This window comes from Lissotriton vulgaris, chromosome 9, assembly GCF_964263255.1.
Source record: "Lissotriton vulgaris chromosome 9, aLisVul1.2, whole genome shotgun sequence".
NCBI classification, from domain to species: Eukaryota; Metazoa; Chordata; class Amphibia; order Caudata; family Salamandridae; genus Lissotriton; species Lissotriton vulgaris.
In genome coordinates, this window is record NC_141697.1 from 1,138,999,422 (window position 1) to 1,139,018,283 (window position 18,862).

At 43.4% G+C, this 18,862-nt stretch overlaps 1 protein-coding gene across 2 annotated transcripts in view; it reads right to left on the bottom strand.

Annotated features, from left to right (window-relative positions):
* Positions 1–450: 450 nt before the first annotated feature.
* FBXW12 (F-box and WD repeat domain containing 12) overlaps positions 451–18,862 on the bottom strand; it is a 173,121-nt gene continuing 154,709 nt past the window's right edge. For both annotated transcript variants that reach the window (XM_086939172.1, XM_086939173.1), the window contains one exon: positions 451–703. In XM_086939172.1, the coding sequence (XP_086795298.1) occupies positions 604–703 (100 nt within the window). In that variant the 3' untranslated portion in view covers positions 451–603. The remainder of the gene's footprint in view (positions 704–18,862) is intronic.

Sequence of the window (18,862 nt, forward strand, 5' to 3'; positions counted from 1 at the left end):
AATCTTCAATTCATACATTACTGTTTTGTAGATATTATGAAATTCCACGCAAACGTTGGATCGTTCCCATATTAAAAACTATGAGACTTCGAACCTGCCGTCCTGCTTTCCTAGTGCTTCAATTTTTAGATAATGAACTACATGCTAAATCTGTAGCCTGTTTTTGAAATTTTGTGTAAACCACTGTGGTAATCTTAACCTTAATTGATTGTTGGTATTATGTATGCATTGAAATATGTTATTTTATAATTGCTTTTTTTAAACACGTTTTTATTTGTGCTTTTATGGTTTTCTATGAATTATGGAAACCGAATAAAGATGGTTTTGACTTGACTTTGATATGTAATGAAAAAACAAGCTGAAGCATATTATTTTGGGTTTTCTGTTTACATGAGCAACCAAAGGTGCATCTTATTACGCTGAATTTAAAGAGCCAATACAGTAGAGCAATTTTGGATGATGTAATTTACTTATGATATTTGTACAGTGATTACAATAATAATTTCAATTTGGTAGACATGCTGATTGGTATTCAATAAACAGGTATTTGTTAACACAATATATAGTTATGACTACAAAAAAGACAGAGTGACTCTTTTGAACTCATACATTAAAACAATATGCTCTTAAAATACTTTTTCCATCTGTTCCATCCACTGAACTTGCTATGCTTACAAAATCACAAACCACAGATGAAACACCTCTGTTGAGAAAAAAAAATAAAGATGCATTAGTGCTTTTTTCACATTATGCAGGTAGACATTGTTTGTATATACATCAATGGACTCACATTTCTTTGTTGCAACTTTACAATGTATTGCCTACTTGCAAACTACCTAACAAGACAATTCACTAGATGTATATACCGGTAGTTTGGAGCCTGTTCACACACTGCACTTTTAGTATGTTTAACAGTACTACAAAAGTATTACTCCTGCATCACAAAATGCTATTCACTAACTTACCTGCAGAGACCTCCACCTCTCCCATCTTTTCCGTTCAAGGTATCTGTCTCATAAGCAGACATCTCCGCACACGGAGGTATACGTTTTAGGGGTTGATTCCGATCTTGTAAGGAAAGCATCTGACTGAATCCGGAATGCTTTCCGTACGACTCGGAGTGCTGGAGTCCGACCGAGCGAGTACGATGCTTATGGACTCAGTTCACTTGGATTCCCATTGAACTCTATGAGAGCCTGTATACTGAAAGTGTACACAGGCTCCAATAGCAAAAAAGGGTGGGTGGGGAAAACCTATACCCTGTGGCGGGCACCCCATGGTGCCCACCGCACTGTGTATGCTTGGTTCAAGGGGACCCATGGGCACCCCCTGTGACCGATTCGGAGGGCCCCCTGAAGTCCGAGTCCGACAGTCGTTTCGTCTCGCTGAGACCAAGTCGATACAGCTGTCCGACGCGACGCGGACGAGATCTTTGCATTGTACTTGGTAGGTCGGACCTGTGTACGATTTGGTCGGAAACAAGGGCTACGCATTGGATCCGGGAAAGACGAATCCGACTCAGAGGCCTTCCGAACGACATCGGAATCAGACCCTTAGTAGTAATTGCGTGAGAAACCCGGACGATTGACTGGAAAACAGGGAATACTTGCTACTAAATGGAAGGATATAAAGAAGGGGTAAAGAAAGGTTTAAGGAAGGACATGCAAATTCAAACTCCCACCCACTGAGGTCTAAGCTCACTGCTATTCACAAACTGCACCTTTAAAGTTACTATAGGCAAAATAATCCCAAACATAGTAATACATATACACCAGCTCAGCCTTGGAGTAAGTCCAGCACAACATATGGCCACTCACAGGTACAGCAACTTACTCCCTTAGACAATAATGGAGGCAGGGACCTAAAATATACCCAATTGTTTAAATCAAATTATTTTGACATATATATATATATATATAAGGAATTAATGGGAAATTTTTAAAGTGCAGACTTAGGCCAAGGGCATCAAGACCCTGCAATACAGACCAACATGCACGCAAAACCGATTTCCAGCTCAAACCCGTCTCTCAGGAAACAACCACGTTCCAAACGTTGGCAGCAGCAAATGAAAAGGCCCTCCCGCCCCATCTCAGTTTTTTGACCCTAGGAACCACAAGGAGATTCTTTTTTTGCTGACCTAAGGTTCCTAGAGGGCACATACTGTTGGAATATGGTCTTAATGCCCGAAGGGCCCAGGCCATAGTATGCGTTGTGAGTGAGGCAGAGGGTCTTAAACACAATTCTGCGATCCACCGGGAGCCAGTGCAATGAACCAAGGGAAGACGAGACCAAATGATGTTTAGGTAGATCCATCACCAGCCTTGCAGCGACATTTTGCACCAACTGCAGGCGGCGCAGCTGGCCTTTGTTGATGCCTAAATAGAGGGCGTTGCAATAGTCCAATCTAGACAATATTAATGCCACCACCACTCTTTTACGCGCTTCAAAACAGTTCGAGCGGTTTAAAAACAAGAGGTGCCCCGTGAGACTGAGTGGAAGCAGGGCCAGAGTACCAGCATGCATCTGTAGTCTATACATATACACACACACACACATTATATATATATATATATATATATTCCAGTACTCTATCTTTAGAATCCACTCGACAGACAGGACTCGGATAGACAAGCGCGGACCCAGTATTTCGTGCTTTCTTAAAGTTTATTTAAAGAAAAAGTTCCGCCTGCATCAGTATGCCGCCATGACGCGTTTCGGTCCGACCTGGACCTTGATCACATGACGCGTTACTCATGGACCCATGCCTCATTTAAAGTGACAAGCAATCAATGATTAGAAACAGCTGTTACATTTGCACTATAAAACTGGAAAACAGACTGTGCAATAATGTAGATATAGACAAGACCGCTAGTAGGATACATATGTACACTCATATTGATATTATGTACAATTAAAATAGATAGTATTTACAAGTAATTTCATAAATATATACCTATACATTGATACAAAATTATATATAAATACATCTCAATAGAAAATCATGTATATAAAAATATATAAATATACATATTCAATAAAAATAGAGATATATTAAAAGATGATTCCCAAATAATATAAGGAGATCATCAACAGTTATATATATGTATCTATTTACTTCAAAAGCAGTCTTGAAATTTGCTGTTCACGTTAATATAGCCCAAGTGGGCAAGCACTTCAAAATGGGCCAAAGGGTCCTGGGAAATTAAAGGATCGATGTTATCAGCCGCCTAAAAATGTCTAGGCGAAAAAGTGATAAAGTGATATATATATATATATATACACACACACACACATCTATAGTTATATTAATATAACATTTATTACATTTAATTAATCTTTTTACAAAAATATAAAACAATTTTATAAACATTTTGTACATTTTAATGTACTTTAAAAATTAAAATAGTTAAGTGTGATTATTTTTAACATTATGTTTATTAAATAGTGTTTGTAAGCTAAATATATTTTAGTATAGTAATTACTTTATACACTTTTAAGTTAATGTGCTGTAAATGTAATTTTATATGTTCTAGGTTTAAAATAAATATTCCAAATAAATTTATGTTAATATTTTAAATTAAAATATTTGTAATTTGTTTTTAGCTTAATCAACTTTATTATTTTTTGCTATACTTCAGGAGTTAATTTACATGTGTACCTTTGTGAATAGGCCACTTAGCTTGGAAAGGTTTTCAAAATATCAATGCATACATGCCCAATGACCAACATCACTAGTCCTTAAATTAAGAATTGTAATGGACAGAACTCGATTTTTATTTTCTTGACAGTTCATTTCATCAACTTGCTGCACAAAATTAAATGTACTTGAAATAATTTACTCTGAGCTGATTTGGTTAAATGTAAATCTTATGTAATTAATACATACAAACAATCCTACATTATCAACATTCAATTTGCATTGTTTGTTTCTCTCATTTTTAATTGTATTACATTTGTATTTATTTGTAATTTTATGTATCAGTACTACCTATAATTTTGTCATGACCCAAATCCTGCTAAAACCTTTCTTCACAACAAGTTTGTAGCACTACAATATTTACTCGTTTTGCATTATTTATGACCTTTAACCAGCAATCAACGCATCACCTTGCCCAGTCACTTTCATAGGAAGTTCTCTTCTTTTCACGATTGGTGTAGTGGCACATTTGCACTACTAGGGCTTGGTTAGTAAATATCACATTTTGCACCTACATTCCAAAGCTGCATAATGTCACTTTGCCTACGGGTGCAAAGAGGACACACTGAGAATTCTGTGGGTTGGGGTTCTCCGCCTGAGAAAAGATGTGCAGCTGAATAGCCTCGTTCATCGTAAAGCCACACAAGAAAATGTCACTACATCTGGAATACAACGGTGATGCATATGCATTTTATTTGCTGGGGAGAAGAGTATGGCTCTTGGAGACTGTAGGAAAATAAAGTGTTCTGGATGAACAACCTTACTATTCGACAGTGGCGTCACTGAGGTTGGTGTCACCCGGTGCGGGTAACTCATGGTGTCACCCCCTCACGACTTACCGCATGGACTACCTCTGTCGGAAATGTACGGTGCTAGGTACTGTCTTACTCCCTCTAGCTCCCTCTTTCTGTATAGCTCCCTCTCTCTGTCTTACTCCCTCTAGCTCCCTCTCTCTCTGTCTTACTCCCTCTAGCTCCCTCCCTCTCTGCCTTACGCCCTCTAGCTCCCTCTCTCTCTGTCTTACTCCCTCTAGCTCCCTCTCTCTGTCTTGCTCCCGCTAGCTCCCTCTCTCCCTCTCTTACTCCTTCTAGCTCCCTCTCTCTCTGTCTTACTCCCTCTTGCTCCCTCTCTCTCTGTCTTACTCCCTCTAGCTCCCTCTCTCTGTCTTACTCTCTCTAGCTCCCACTCTCTCTCTTACTCCCTCTAGCTCCCGCTCTCTCTCTTACTCCCTCTAGCTCCCTCTCTCTCTCTTACTCCCTCTAGCTCCCTCTCTCTCTGTCTTGCTCCCTCTAGCTCCCTCTCTCTGCCTTACTCCTTCTAGCTTCCTCTCTCTCTGTCCTACTCCCTCTAGCCCCCTCTTTCTTACTCCCTCTAGCTCCCTCTCTCTCTCTCTCTCTTACTCCCTCTAGCCCCCCCTCTCTCTGTCTTGCTCCCTATAGCTCCCTCTCTCTCTGTCTTATTCCCTCTAGCTCCCTCTCTCTTACTCCCTCTAGCTCCCTCTCTGTCTTGCTCCCTCTAGCTCCCTCTCTATCTGTCTTGCTCCGCCTAGCTCCCTCTCTCTCTGTCTTACTCCCTCTAGCTCCCTCTCTCTCCAGTTTGGTCCCTCTAGCTCCCTCTCTCTGTCTTGCCCCCTCTAGCTCCCTCTCTCTCTCTTACTCCCTCTAGCTCCCTCTCTCTCTGTCTTGCTCGCTCTAGCTCCCTGTAGCTCCCTCTCTCTCTATCTTACTCCCTCTAGCTCCCTCTCTCTGTCTAGCTCCCTCTCTCGCTGTCTTATTCTCTCTAGCTCCCTCTCTCTCTGTCTTACTCCCTCTAGCTCCCTCTCTCTGTCTAGCTCCCTCTAGCTCCCTCTCTCTTGCTCCCTCTAGCTCCCTCTGTCTCCCTCTCTCTCGGTCTTACTCCCTCTAGCTCTCTCTCTCTCTGTCTTACTCCCTCTAGCTCCCTCTCTCTCTGTCGTACTCCCTCTAGCTCCTCGCTCTGTCTTCCACCCTCTAGCTCCCTCTCTCTCTCTTACTCCCTCTAGCTCCCTCTCTCTCTGTCTTACTCCCTTTCGCTCCCTCTCTCTCTCTCTTACTCCCTCTAGCTCCCTCTCTCTGTCTAGCTCCCTCTCTCTGTCTTGCTCCCTCTAGCCCCCTCTAACTCCCTCTCTCTCTGTCTTACTCCCTCTAGCTCCCTCTCTCTGTCTAGCTCCCTCTAGCTCCCTCTCTCTCTGTCTTACTCCCTCTAGCTCCCTCTCTCTGTCTAGCTCCCTCGAGCTCCCTCTCTCTTTGTCTTACTCCCTCTAGCTCCCTCTGTCTCTGTCTAGCTCCCTCTCTCTCTCTCTGTCTTACTCCCTCTAGCTCCCTCTGTCTCCCTCTCTCTCTATCATACTCCCTCTAGCTCCCTCTCTCTGTCTAGCTCCCTCTCTCTCTCTCTCTGTCTTACTTCCTCTAGCTACCTCTGTCTCCCTCTCTCGGTCTTACTCCCTCTAGCTCCCTCTCTCTCTGTCTTTCTCACTCTAGCTCCCTCTCTCTCTGTCTTTCTCACTCTAGCTCCCTCTCTCTCTGTCTTTCTCACTCTAACTCTCTCTCTCTCTGTCTTCTTACCCCCTCTAGCTCCCTCTCTCTGGCACATTAAACCCACTCTCTGCCGCTTTCATGTGGTTTCTCTTTTAAAGCTTTTCAAGATGCAAAAAGAAATCTGTGTACAAGGCACCAGCAGCGAGTTTGTAGACGTGAGAATGTTACGATATGTAACAGCTAAAGTAAAAGCTAATTTCCAAGCGGTTAATACCCCCCCCCCCCTCCTCCCCGCCCCCCTCCCTCTTTAGCACTGTGTCTTTTTCCATATAAATGGCGGGGGCCCCTCATTACTACACTTTTCAAACTTTATCTAATGAGAACATTTTAATTCGAATAGGTGAGAAAATATCTTGGTTCGCTTTTGTTTTTAAAGCGGATCGAGTCTCTCCGAGGCCTTCGGGTGCGGTGCAGGGGGTGCCATGTACAGAGGCCTGCTGGGGGGGCGGGGGGCGCAACCAGATGGTGTCACCCCCATGTGAGGGTGTCACCCGGTGCGGTCCGCACCCACGCACCACCCTAGTGACGCCACTGCTATTCGACAGCTGTTTCTCACATGTGTATATTTATACGTGTGTATATTTAACTGAGACCTATTGGTGTAACTCTAAACTTTTTAGCTATTCCCCATTTCTGAGTGTAGATTTACACCTAGGTCTCGAACCCCCTCAAATCAAGGAACAGAGGTATCGATCTCCACCACAGAGACAAAATTCATTTTATTATTCTGTAAATTGTAAATATAGAATTTTAACCTATACCTAATGAAATAAAATGTTTCATATTAGCTCAAATTAAGCGTATATTTAATATTTAATTCATGTAAATATATTAATTTAATGTATAAATAATACTTTTAAACAATAATAAAAAGAGAATTTTCACCATGTGGGCCACCTTTGTGCCGACCATTTTGTGCCAAAAATGGCGCCAAAGCCCATGCTTCCTGCTGAATCTGTCCATAGACCCAGCTCTTCAGAGGACACGGCTGGTTTGTTCCAGACGACTCGACCATTGAAGTCCGCCAAAAATGCTACCCAAATACGCATGTCTTGGCGGACCTCGGCCGATAATCTCGTGCGATGATGACCCTCCTTCAGGCCAACCATCGCTTGGGCAATTGAACGGGAAAAAGGGCGGGCCATTGGGATCACCCTCAGGGCAAAATTCAACTTCCCCACCAATTGTTGCAATTGATTCAGCGTAACTTTAGATGCATTTATACATACTTGCAGGGCTGCCCTGAATTTCGACACTTTGGCAGCTGGTAAACGAAAACAACCCTTACTAGAGTCCAACTCGATCCCCAGAAACTCGAGACAAGTCGTGGGACCCACAGTTTTACCTGGTGCCAATGGCACGCCAAATTGACCCATTAACACACAAAATTCAGACAAGGCCTGGCCGCATTCGTGATTTCCTGCGGGCCCAAGGAACAGAAAGTCGTCAAGGTAATGCATTACATTTCGGAATCCCGTTTTCTTCGAGAATACCCATTGCAGAAAAGTACTGAATTTCTCGAAATATGCACAGGATATAGAGCATCCCATTGGCATACACCTATCCATGTAATACGATCCCTGAAACATGAATCCCAGAAGACGCTGGTCGTCTGGGTGTACCGGGAGCAACCGGAACGCTGACTCGATATCTGATTTCGCCATCAACGTCCCGGGCCCCAGGCGATTCAAAATGGCCACTGCTTCATCAAATGATGCGTATCGCACCGAACATACCTCTGGATCAATTGCATCGTTCACCGAAAGACCATGTGGAGCTGACAGATTATGAATTAATCGAAACTCACCTGGGTCCTTTTTGGGGACCACCCCTAACGGGGAACAGACAAAATACGGAACTGGGGGTACACTATACGGGCCGTCGACCCGTCCCCTGCTAACCTCTTTCTGAATTTTATCTCGTACTACACCTGTATGCTGCAAGACGGAAAGTTGATTCTTGCACGTCCCGACACCCTGAAAGCCCCCTACCGGGATGCGGAAACCATATGTAAAACCGTTCCGCAGCACCCCAGCAGAAGTACGATCTGGGTATTCACTGAGCCAGGGAATCATCGCCAAGGTATCAATCGGGGTTGGTAAAGGCGCCCCTCGGACCATATTAGACCTGTTTGGCGCCTCCTCTACCCCCATTCTCACCCGTCCTGGCTCTGCACGAGGACTCAGGATGGGACGACCCGCAGGTACTGCATTCGTGTTTGAATTTACACGATCCCGGAGGCCTGGTACATTTACCCTTGTTGAAATTGAAACAGAAACCCCTTTTCCCTGTATTGCCGGCAGGTCTCGAGTAATCGTCGGTGCTCGTACCTGACCGAAAGGGCGTCCCCGCATTTTGGCGGGAGTATTCAACAACATTGCTACCTACTAACGGCATTTTTAACATTCCTGACTCTTTCATTTTATCCCATGTCAAAGAATCATAACAGTCCCACGTTAAACTCTTGTTATGCTCCTTTTCTTTCCTGAAAAGGTTGTCATAACAGAACCAATGGTTACCTTGATACGCTGTCGAGTACCCCATAATTCGTGACTGGTAAATTGGAAACTCAGGAAGCAACTCGGGCCTACGTTCCCCCAAAATGGATGTAAAAATTCCCCACGCATTGCCCCAGTTGCCAATATTCTCATTTACTTTAAAGGCGGCCATTTTTGCGCGCCAAACACTCGGATGCATTAGGTCCTTCTGACTCTTAACATGCTCCACTTCATAATGATCGACAAGCAAGGAGAAAATATTCACATACTCCCCCGCCCAAATCTTTTCCTTTACTGCCAAAGGCACATGTTGCCCCAATTTCTCTCTACGAGAGGGTACTGACTCATCCCTTGCGATCGGCAATGGCCGCTTACCTGAACCGGACGCTGTTTCCGCCACTTGTGGCTTGTCTATCACCGCAGCCGGTGCGGGGACTTTGGCTGCCTCTCTTTTTTCCCGCAACTGTTTCATCAGCGCCTGTGCCTCGGCTGCCGTGGCGCCCTCACTACTATCACCCAACCACGCTGCTAGCTGTGCTGCCAGCTCGGGGGGCATATCCTCAGTGGATGTCGGGGTGACGACAACGGGGATCGGATTCCCCTCCATCGGTACCGGGGTCGGCGCCTCGAGCGGGGCAGAGGGAACCGGGACGTCTCCCCCGGCTGGAACCCTTCTTGGCCTCTTTGGTCTCCCTCCAGCCGGTGGATGCCCCGATCTGTCCTCCCCGTCTCGCTCCGCCAGCTTCTTCTTTATGTCGGACATTTCCTTAAAGAGGACCCGAACCATCTGATCAGTCGTCATTCTTTTTGCGCCTTTCTTGGGCATCTCTCCAACGAAGTATCTAGAAGACAAAGAAAAAGATCAAAACGCTCAAAATTGGCTCTTCGTTCTGTCCCGAGCTCACGTGTAGCGAGGAGGTGCAGCTTCAGAGCACAAGAACAAGAGGACGTCTTCTGGTCTTGCGTCCCTTTTTATCCGTCTTCAGGGCGGGCGAAAACCCGCCCCTGCCTGCCCCGAGGGCGTGGCTGGCTGCGTCAGTGTCTAGGCCAGCCCACTCTAGGGCGGGAAAAAGCGCGCCCCGGCTACGCCGCTTCGGGCATACCAGCCGAGACGCGTCTCCCGCCCAAAAATGGCTTCCCGGGGGGATCGAGGTACTCCGCCATACGTTCGGGGGGACCGAGTGGTCGCCCCTTTCCATTAACATTGTTTTATTTAATATGTAGTAAATGTTCTTGAAATTATGTTCAATGTCTTGATTAAAGGTTTAAATGTTATTTAGAATTACGTTTTATTATACATTTTTAAATAGCCAGATAACGCTAATAATTAGATGTCATTTTAATGTGTGCGTGTATAGACATACATGTGTAGTGATAGCTAGGTCAGAGTTTCGTAGGAAAAGCATGTTTGTTTTGCTAAATAACTTTGATGAAGTTTCACAAATCTGCATGAATCATTCCAAAAAAGTTCAACCACCTCAGCTATGTCATGGAGGTTTTAAGCCAAATGGTCAAGTGGGGTCAACGAAATGGGGGGGTGATGGTCCTGATTCTAATAGGAAACTTTGCTCACCAATACAGAAAACACAGCGGATGGAATTTAACCAAATTTGGCAAAAAGTCAGAACTTTACTCTGAAAACATGTTTTTTCTGTGATTTTGGGCTAAATGAATTCAATTGTTATTGAGAAATTGTGTTTAAAGAGGTTCTCGGGTTAGGCTTGAAGAGATAAAAAAGTTAAGTATATCTAGATGGTTGGTCCCATGAGCCTCCTGTGGTACTGAACATTTTTTAAAAAGGGCAGCTGATTGGCCAAGGAAGTTTTACCCCCGTCAGCCATTTCCGTACCACAGAAACAGGACCAGTCCTGCGGTACTGAGCGTTCTGACTGGCTTACCGTGACTCAGAAGAAATTGTTGCATCTAACATTGCAGGACTTGGGGACTTGATCCCTGTGTCCTGAAAAAGTTGGGGGAAATAATGTAAGTGGGTATGGTAGGGACACCCTGCCCTCTGGCACTTGTAGGGGTGGGGGAACCCAAAGGGACCCTACCAAAGGCCAAAATGTTAAAAACTAATTTGTAATGTGGTACATTTGTGGGAACTGTAGGTCAAGCTCCATCCCCATATTGCTGTACAAGATTCCTCAGAGAAGACACAGACTGCAATCCTTCATTCTTATGAAAACAAGTGAAACCACTTTTAGCTATGTGAAGATGCACGTGGTGCATGTTGGAGGGATATATCATGGTATCACAATCAATAGGATCAAATGATGCAGACAGATCAGAAATTACCAACAGTGATATTTCTTCCTCACCTGCTTCTGAAAACAGCTGCTGTTATGACACATACCTATCTCCTCCCACAACCTACTCCACTCCTGTCTTCTCCTTTCTTTTCCCTCTTTCCCTTCATCAATGCATCCCCCTTTGGCCCACCTGTTCCTTTCTCTGTTGTCTCTTCCCTCTCTACATCAGTATCTCTTTCTGTCACTCCAACGTTGCCCCCTCTCTTTAACCATCTTGTTTTCTCTCTTCCACTTCCCCTTCTTACTTTCATTCTTCTTAATTGATCTTGACCGTCACCCTGCTGCCATCTTCTCTTTCTTGCTCTTTCTGACTCTAGTTCTGATTCCCGCTCTACAGATAATCGTAAAAAACATGAAAGCAGCACCATGATTGGGTGGGCAGGAGAAGCCATCACTACATTTGAGAGCTGGGGCTGTATCTGTGCTCCCCACAGCTTCATGACAGCACGGATTGCAGAGGCATGAACTGTGGATGTTTGATTGGCCAAAGCAAGACACTGTTCAACCTGACTGAATGCACATTTCAGTTACACAGCCTTGGGGCATTGTCCCAATCAATCCTCTAACTGACACTTGAGCAATCGTCTGAGTGCAGACTGCATCACTGTGAAGGAAAGTACCGTGGTCGGTCCTATAAAGGAATGACTGAATGATTGATAGTATGAAAAATAACATTAATTGGGGAAATACATTTTAATAAGATACTAATGTACTAAAGATACATTAATCTGTCTGGTATATGGAGAGTTGCATGGGGGGTGGGGGTATGCCCCAATGCCCCCAAGGCCGAGCAGCCACTGCTTGACACTCGTAGAACTATTTCTCTTGGCATGGTCGAAGTGGGCAGACATAGCCCTAAAAATAAAATATTGCCTGCAACTAACCTCCATTGAAGATGTACTCTACACTTGTGAGAGAGGCAAAATAAAAGAAATGTGGGTTGTAAAAATGAGAGTTTCTTCCCAATACAGCAGCCTTAAAGGTGTGATGCAGTCTTTGTCATTCAAAATACGTGGCCTCTATAAAATAGATGCAAATATGAAACAAGGATGATATGTACTAAAAAGAAAGGTATCTATGACAGAGACCACGGTAGTTGTTGAACACCATGCAATCAAACTCAAGTGCTCAGGGAACCTGTTGTATGTCAGAATACAGAGTAGAAAAATATAATGAGCCAAAATATGAGGAATGAATATCAAGGAACAACATTTTGAGACAATGAGTGCATGTAGGTAAGTATAGATTTTCTAGTCCTAATTCCATGTCTATTTTCAGTGACGATGTACATTGTCCAGGTACGTATATGTGAAGTTCAGTACAGTAAACCAATAAGTTGGAGCTATTTTGATGTTTATGGGAATGTTGTTCTAGACCATGAGCATGCAGGTGTTATGTTATATTGATTTGTATAGCACACTAGTCACCTGAGAGGGTATCCAGGCGCTTGGGCAGATGTGCAGGTTTGAGGTCCACAGGCTGCTTATACGCAGAGCTAGGTCTCCAGCTTCTTGTGGAACTCAAGAAGTGAGGAGAAGGCTCTGATGTGTTGAGGGAGGTCGTTCCATGTTGGGTACCATGTAGGAGAATGAACAACCTACACTTTTGCGGATGTGGGGAATGTGTGCGAGTGAGAGTGAGGCAGAGTGTAGGTGTCCGGTGGGTTGGTAAAAGTGTATGCAGCTGTTCAGGTATTCTGGTTCTGTGTTTTGCAGGGCTTTGTATTTTGTGCATGAGAAGTTTGAATTGGCTGTGCTTGTGAATGGGGAGCCAGTGAAGTTTCCTGAGGTGCGGTGTGATGTGGTTGCGGTGTGAGAGGTCGAGTATAGGTCTTTCAGCTATGGTGAGGGTTGTCAATTCAGTCAGGTGGCCGTTTTAGTTGGTGGTGGGTAGGTCAGCACCAAGTTCTCTGGGGTTGAGTTGGTGTGCGAAGTTGCTGTAGATGTTTGTGATTTTGCTGTGCAAGAAGAAAGAAGATGGATAGGTTGTCACAGAGTTGCTGTGAGGCAGCAATGTTGGTGACAGTGGCTAAGGGTGAGGTTAAATCCCTAACAATCAAGTTGTTGGAGCTTATTTTGATGCGGTCCACTAGTGCTTTTCTATTGGTAGATATAGCATCTGAGTGCAGCCCTGTAGATACTTCTGTTGGTGGTGTCGTGGATGGCTCTCTATTTCCTTTCTAGCTGTTTACAGTGTTGGTTAGTGTCTCGGAGGAACTCTGTGTACCAGCTGGCTTGCTTGTATCATCTACTATGCTTGTTGGGCTTGATGTGTGCTAGGAAGTCCACACAGTTCTTCATTCAGTTGCTTATGTCCTTCCTTGTCAAGGTTGCCTGTGGAGACTGAGCCATACTGCTTCTTTGATTTTGTCCAAGTGGAGGCTTGGAATGCTGAACCTGGTAGGGGTGTTGACTTGAGGTGAGTTGATTTTGGAATTAGAGGATGCAGTGGTCAGTTCATATGAGCTGTGTGGTGGAGTTGCATTTCATGCTGTCTCTTGTGGTAAAGATGGGGTCCAATGTGTGTCCTGTGGTTCTGGGATGAGCTGGGTGAGTGCTATGTTGCTCAAGCTTTCAAGGAGTGCTGTGAAAGTTGAGGTCACTAAGGAGAATGTAGGCTCTGGAGTTGATGAGCAGTGTGACAAAGTTGGTGATGAAGTTGGTAAAGGTGGCTCAAGGTATGGGTGGTTGGTAGGTGAGAGTTCCGTTCACAATGACATTTTCTGAGATTTGCAGCTTGAAATGCAGGTGACATGCTCAGAGGGTGATGTGCATTTGATGAATTCCTTGTAGATGATATTAAGTCCTCCTCCTGGCTTGTGAGGCGGTGCAGTTGAGCGAACTTGTAGTTCACTAAGATTGCTGTGGAAATGTTGGGAGTCGTTGAGGGGTTGAGCCAGGTCTCTGTGATAAAGAGGATGTCAGGTGTGTGGCTACTGAGCAGGTCACTGTTGTGTGTTTGCTGAGTGATCATGTGTTGAGAAGCATGCATGCAAGTGGGTGTTGACATGTGGGTTTGCTGTGGCATGTGGTGTATGGTGGTGGTGTTGCTCGAATGCGAATTTACCTTGAAATAATAAAAGACAAGAGGCGTTTGGCAAAACAGGAACAGTTGGTTTAATTAAATGCTGTGGCCGGGAGAACAGTGACAGAGTTGGGGTCAGAAAGTGGTTTTGGCCATCCTTATATACATTTCACGAAGTGTCATAAAACAATTTAGAGAAAGAAATTCAAGTCTAGTCATGGAGCCATAAATCTGATCACCTGGTATGGAGCGCATGTGGGTCTCGACTTTGCGTGGGCACAATGCGGGCCAGTGGGTATGTGTCCAGATGTCTGGCATGGGGAGTACGTGATCACTGCATGTAATGTGCATGCTGTCTTCTGACTGACTGAGTATTCCAAACTTCATGTGGCATCTAACTTTATGACGTTTAGGGAATGAGCACCTCTACGGCCAAATGTGGTTTTATTGGGGCCAATTTCCTTGGACCAATGTGGTGTCGCTGCATTTCTGTGGGATTGATCTGGGACTTTCCTGTTTGCACATTTGTCTACTGGCTACATGTCATCCCACCTGTGGTCTGTCAATTAATTGCTTAAGGCCTAGGACGCAGGACCTGCATGACCATGTATTTCTGACTCGGGTTGATGGGGAGTCATATTGGGTGGATTTGAGAACAGTGTATATTGCCATCATATTTTCCAATATTAACAGGGGTGTAGGCATTGTTGGTATTTGTGTGGCATGTGTTTTGGGAGCAGTGGTTGGGGGACTATTTAGTAATTTTGCATGGGTGGTGTGGGTGTGTGGCTGCTGAAGATCTGGCAGTGGGTACAGGTGTGAGGTGCGGCACAGCAGCAGTTGGGGGGAGGGGGGGGGGGCAGCTTCCGGAGTCAGGCGACCTAAGGAGTGCTGTGGAGTATTGTTGGGCAGTGACTGGGCCAGAGTTTCTGGCGCTATGTGTGGTCCAAAGGCAGATGGGCATGATTTTGGCGCGACAGCAGCGCACCCGATGCGTGCATCCACTGCCTGTCCGTGTTGCAGCTGCCATTAGGTAGGTCCTGGAAACGGGGAGGAGTACAGGGTGACGTGATGTCAGTTCCTGTCCTGATGGGAAATGAAGCCTCTTGCTAGGCTTCTTCTATTAAAGGCGGTTTTGGCTGAAAAACAAGTAATGTCACGTCCTGTCCAGATGTATGTTGGGAAATTCGGTGATGTCACTTTCTGTGTAGGTGGATGATGTGAGATCCAGTGATGTTCCTGTGCTGGTAGGTGATGGGAAATGAAGTCTTCTTGCTTGGCTTCTTCTTTTAAAGACGCTTTTGATAGATGAAGGAACATCTCTTCTCATTAAAGAATGGCACCGATCCTTAGTGAACTTTTGACTTTCCACGGTTCAAATCTGTGACGTGCATTATTCAATCACTGAAAGGTTTCCGTCTGATGGATAAGGTAGTCAGTTAATTTGGACATACGAAAGAACTCAAACTCTTCTGTCCAAGGCAATGATAAACTGTGCTGTCATACTTCTGATCATGCCCCTTTGAACATTATGTATAGATAAAATGCGGTGCGTGGTAATATGATTCTGAAATACTTAAAGACACAGAATTCAGGGGTAAGACAGAAGAATTTTACTTTGAGGCAAATCATCACACTGCACACTTAAAGACCTGAATGGGGTGTGCTTAAGTGCTACAATTTGGGGGCGTGGGGGGTGAGCACAGCCTACACGTTTGATACCTAAGGTTTGCCTGAATTGATACGATTTAAAAAAATGATAATAATTATTTCGGGGTTCAGAAAAAAGGAAACCCAATATCGTCGGAATTAACAATATAAATAATACCTGCAAGTAGTTGGATTATACAATTAAATACAGTTTAAACATGATTTAAAAACGGAAGAAGAATACGTTGCTTTTAAGTTAATAAAAAGCATTTCCATATTCTTATTAGAATCCACTATTGCACATTCCCCGCTGGCCTTCCTGTTTTCCAATAATAACACTTTTAAATTTGGCAACTCCTTTATATCCCGGAGAACATCAAAGAAATTCCCATATTAATTGAAAATTAGTGTAGGAGCCTGACCTTAAAGCATATATTTTATCCAAGTTCCGAACTCTATACATTTTGTTCAACCACTGTTGAAATGTTTGGATGCTTTTACTTGCCAATAAGGCAATATCAAAGATCTGGCTTCAAAGGCATTAATAAATAAACGTTTCTCCTGTAAAAGACTAGTTATAATATCCCGAGATTATCCTATAATAGCAGTGTTAATATTTATATCTGCCCCTGTCTCTACATTGTGCTTACAATATTTCTCGAAGTCGCCCCTTATTAGTTTTTTATTTTTGTACAATCTTAGGCAATGTGGGCCCAATTACCTCCACCTCCCACTGCACATCAAACGCATTTATCTTGCATGCGAGGGCATATTTTATGCAAAAAGGCTAGGGTTCTATATAGTAGCCATTTGGCATACAATTGCAGTCTCCTGAAATTAGCCCCTTTCAATAATGTGGCTTAACCCCTCCCACGCTTGTGACAGAACCGTTCTGTCATGCCCCTCGGGTGGGCTGTGCTGGTGACGGAACGGTTCCGTCACGGCCCGCTCGCCGCGCCTGCGTGGCGCTGATTTCGCACCTGTGCGGCGCGTTTAATTGAGCGGGCGGGGCCGTGACGGAACCGTTCCGTCACAAGCACAGCTCATTCGAGGGGCGTGGCGGAGCGGTTCCGTCACCAGTGCGGGAGCGCCGCGCGCCCCCCCCGCCCCTTAGCACTGCGGCGGAATAGCCGCCGCAGTGAAAGGGTTAAACTTGTTGGTCTTATTCCAAGCTCCAAACTAAAGATGAAGTTTCTCTTTAGTTTTCCATTTATCCCGAGCTTTTTTGAACGTTTTATTATTAGTGTTCTCTCAAAAAATGGATATCCAGCCACTAATTGATCTACATGTGGTTGATTCAATCAATCCCTCAGTAAGATCCAGTTTAGCAGAGAGCAGAGTGGGATCTATACTTTTAAGTAATTTCTAATCTGTAGAAATGACCATTGTAAGGCATCTGAGTTGATAAAATCAGCAACCATGGAATATCCATTTCTTTCCCATTTCTGTGTAAGATTTGACTCTACCAGGCATTGTTCCCCATCATATATATCTATCAAGCGCGTGGAGCCTTTTATTAGAGGTATATTATAATACTTAAACACTTGTGACTTTTGTTTTAATAACCATTGCAGTATCTTAAATCATACTTTGTTGTTTTTTTATTACAAGTCTCTGTAGATCTAAAATTGTATATCCTTTTAAAAATCTTATCATAAAAGTTATCTGTACTGGACAAGTCGGAGCTGCCAATAAATCTATATTATGTGGAAAAGTCGCATAATAATATTTCTTTAAGTTGGGAAGCAACCTCCCTTCATAATTGGTCTGTATGACGTATCTATCGAATTCATATATCGGTCTTAGAGAAGCATATGGAGCTTTTGCTAGCCCCGCTTGTCCCACAGCACCCGATCACAACGAAACAGTTATTTGAATAATCGGAACTCTATTATAAGAAAAGAGAACCCCAAGGTTTATCTGAAGTACATGGTCTGGTATTGTTCTGAGACAAACCAGAAGATACCTTGGAATGTTATTCAGAATTTAAAAGGATATATATGCTGTCGTGAGAAGAGCGCTATTTTATATATATATATATTGTCCTGAAGAAGGTGGCATAAAGAAATACATGAGCTACCGAAACGCGTCAACGCATCATTGAATGTTACTTCCCAGGAACCATATGTGTGTTTATGATGATGAAATGATCAATGGACACCTGGTTAAAAATATACATTGAGTTCAATGTGGAGTAACGGAATTTGAGATGCTTTTTATTTCTTGCACTTCACTTGGTTGTTAGCTCTCCAGTACTTAGTTTTATATATTGTCTTTATATATAATTTGTAATTTTTTTCATGTACAGCGAAAATTGTTGGTTAACAGGACTTTTTTTTTTTCACAACCAAATTAACAGGACTTTTTAACTGTCATTTATATTTTTTAATTAATTGTTGTACTATATGTCATTATTAATTTTATTAAAGATAAACTGTGTTTTTCCTAATTAGTTCTGTTGTTTAATTGATGTCACCAAATTACCTTTGAGGAACTGAATGTATGAGGAATGGAAGAATGATATATTAAAGTAGGTTGTTTTGACAGAAATATTGTCCATGACTAATATTGATTAGAGGGTAACAAAATAGTCCCAGGAGAAATCCTCTTTTTTACTTACCAGTGGTACCCCTTCTCTTGGGTTTGGCGTCGCTCCCAATTTTCATTTTCACTGACGTATCTAGTGCCAGACTGGGTATTTTATTTGCCCATTTAAAGGTCGGGAACAGACCTTCTAATTCTTTAAAAAATGTTATCTGTAGTGCATATGGAATTGCAGAAAACAAAAAAATTACAAAGAGGCAGAATTGACATGCAAATTAAGGCCACACACCCAATTAACGAAAAAGGTGGTTAGGTCCATTTGGCGAACAGCAGCCTAACTTTGTGTATTAACGATATGTAATTCAGTATATGCAGATCGTTCATGATCGTTCATGTTCTCGATGACATATATTCCTTTATATCGCTTTGGTCTTGTATTAAATAAATAATGAAATTCAGGTAATAACGTGTCTAGTGCACAATTATGTAATAGAATTTCAGTTTTTAACTTATTTATTTTATATCTGCCTAGTTCTTGATATTCTTGAAAAATACCAAAGATTTTCTCCTGAACATCTTGCC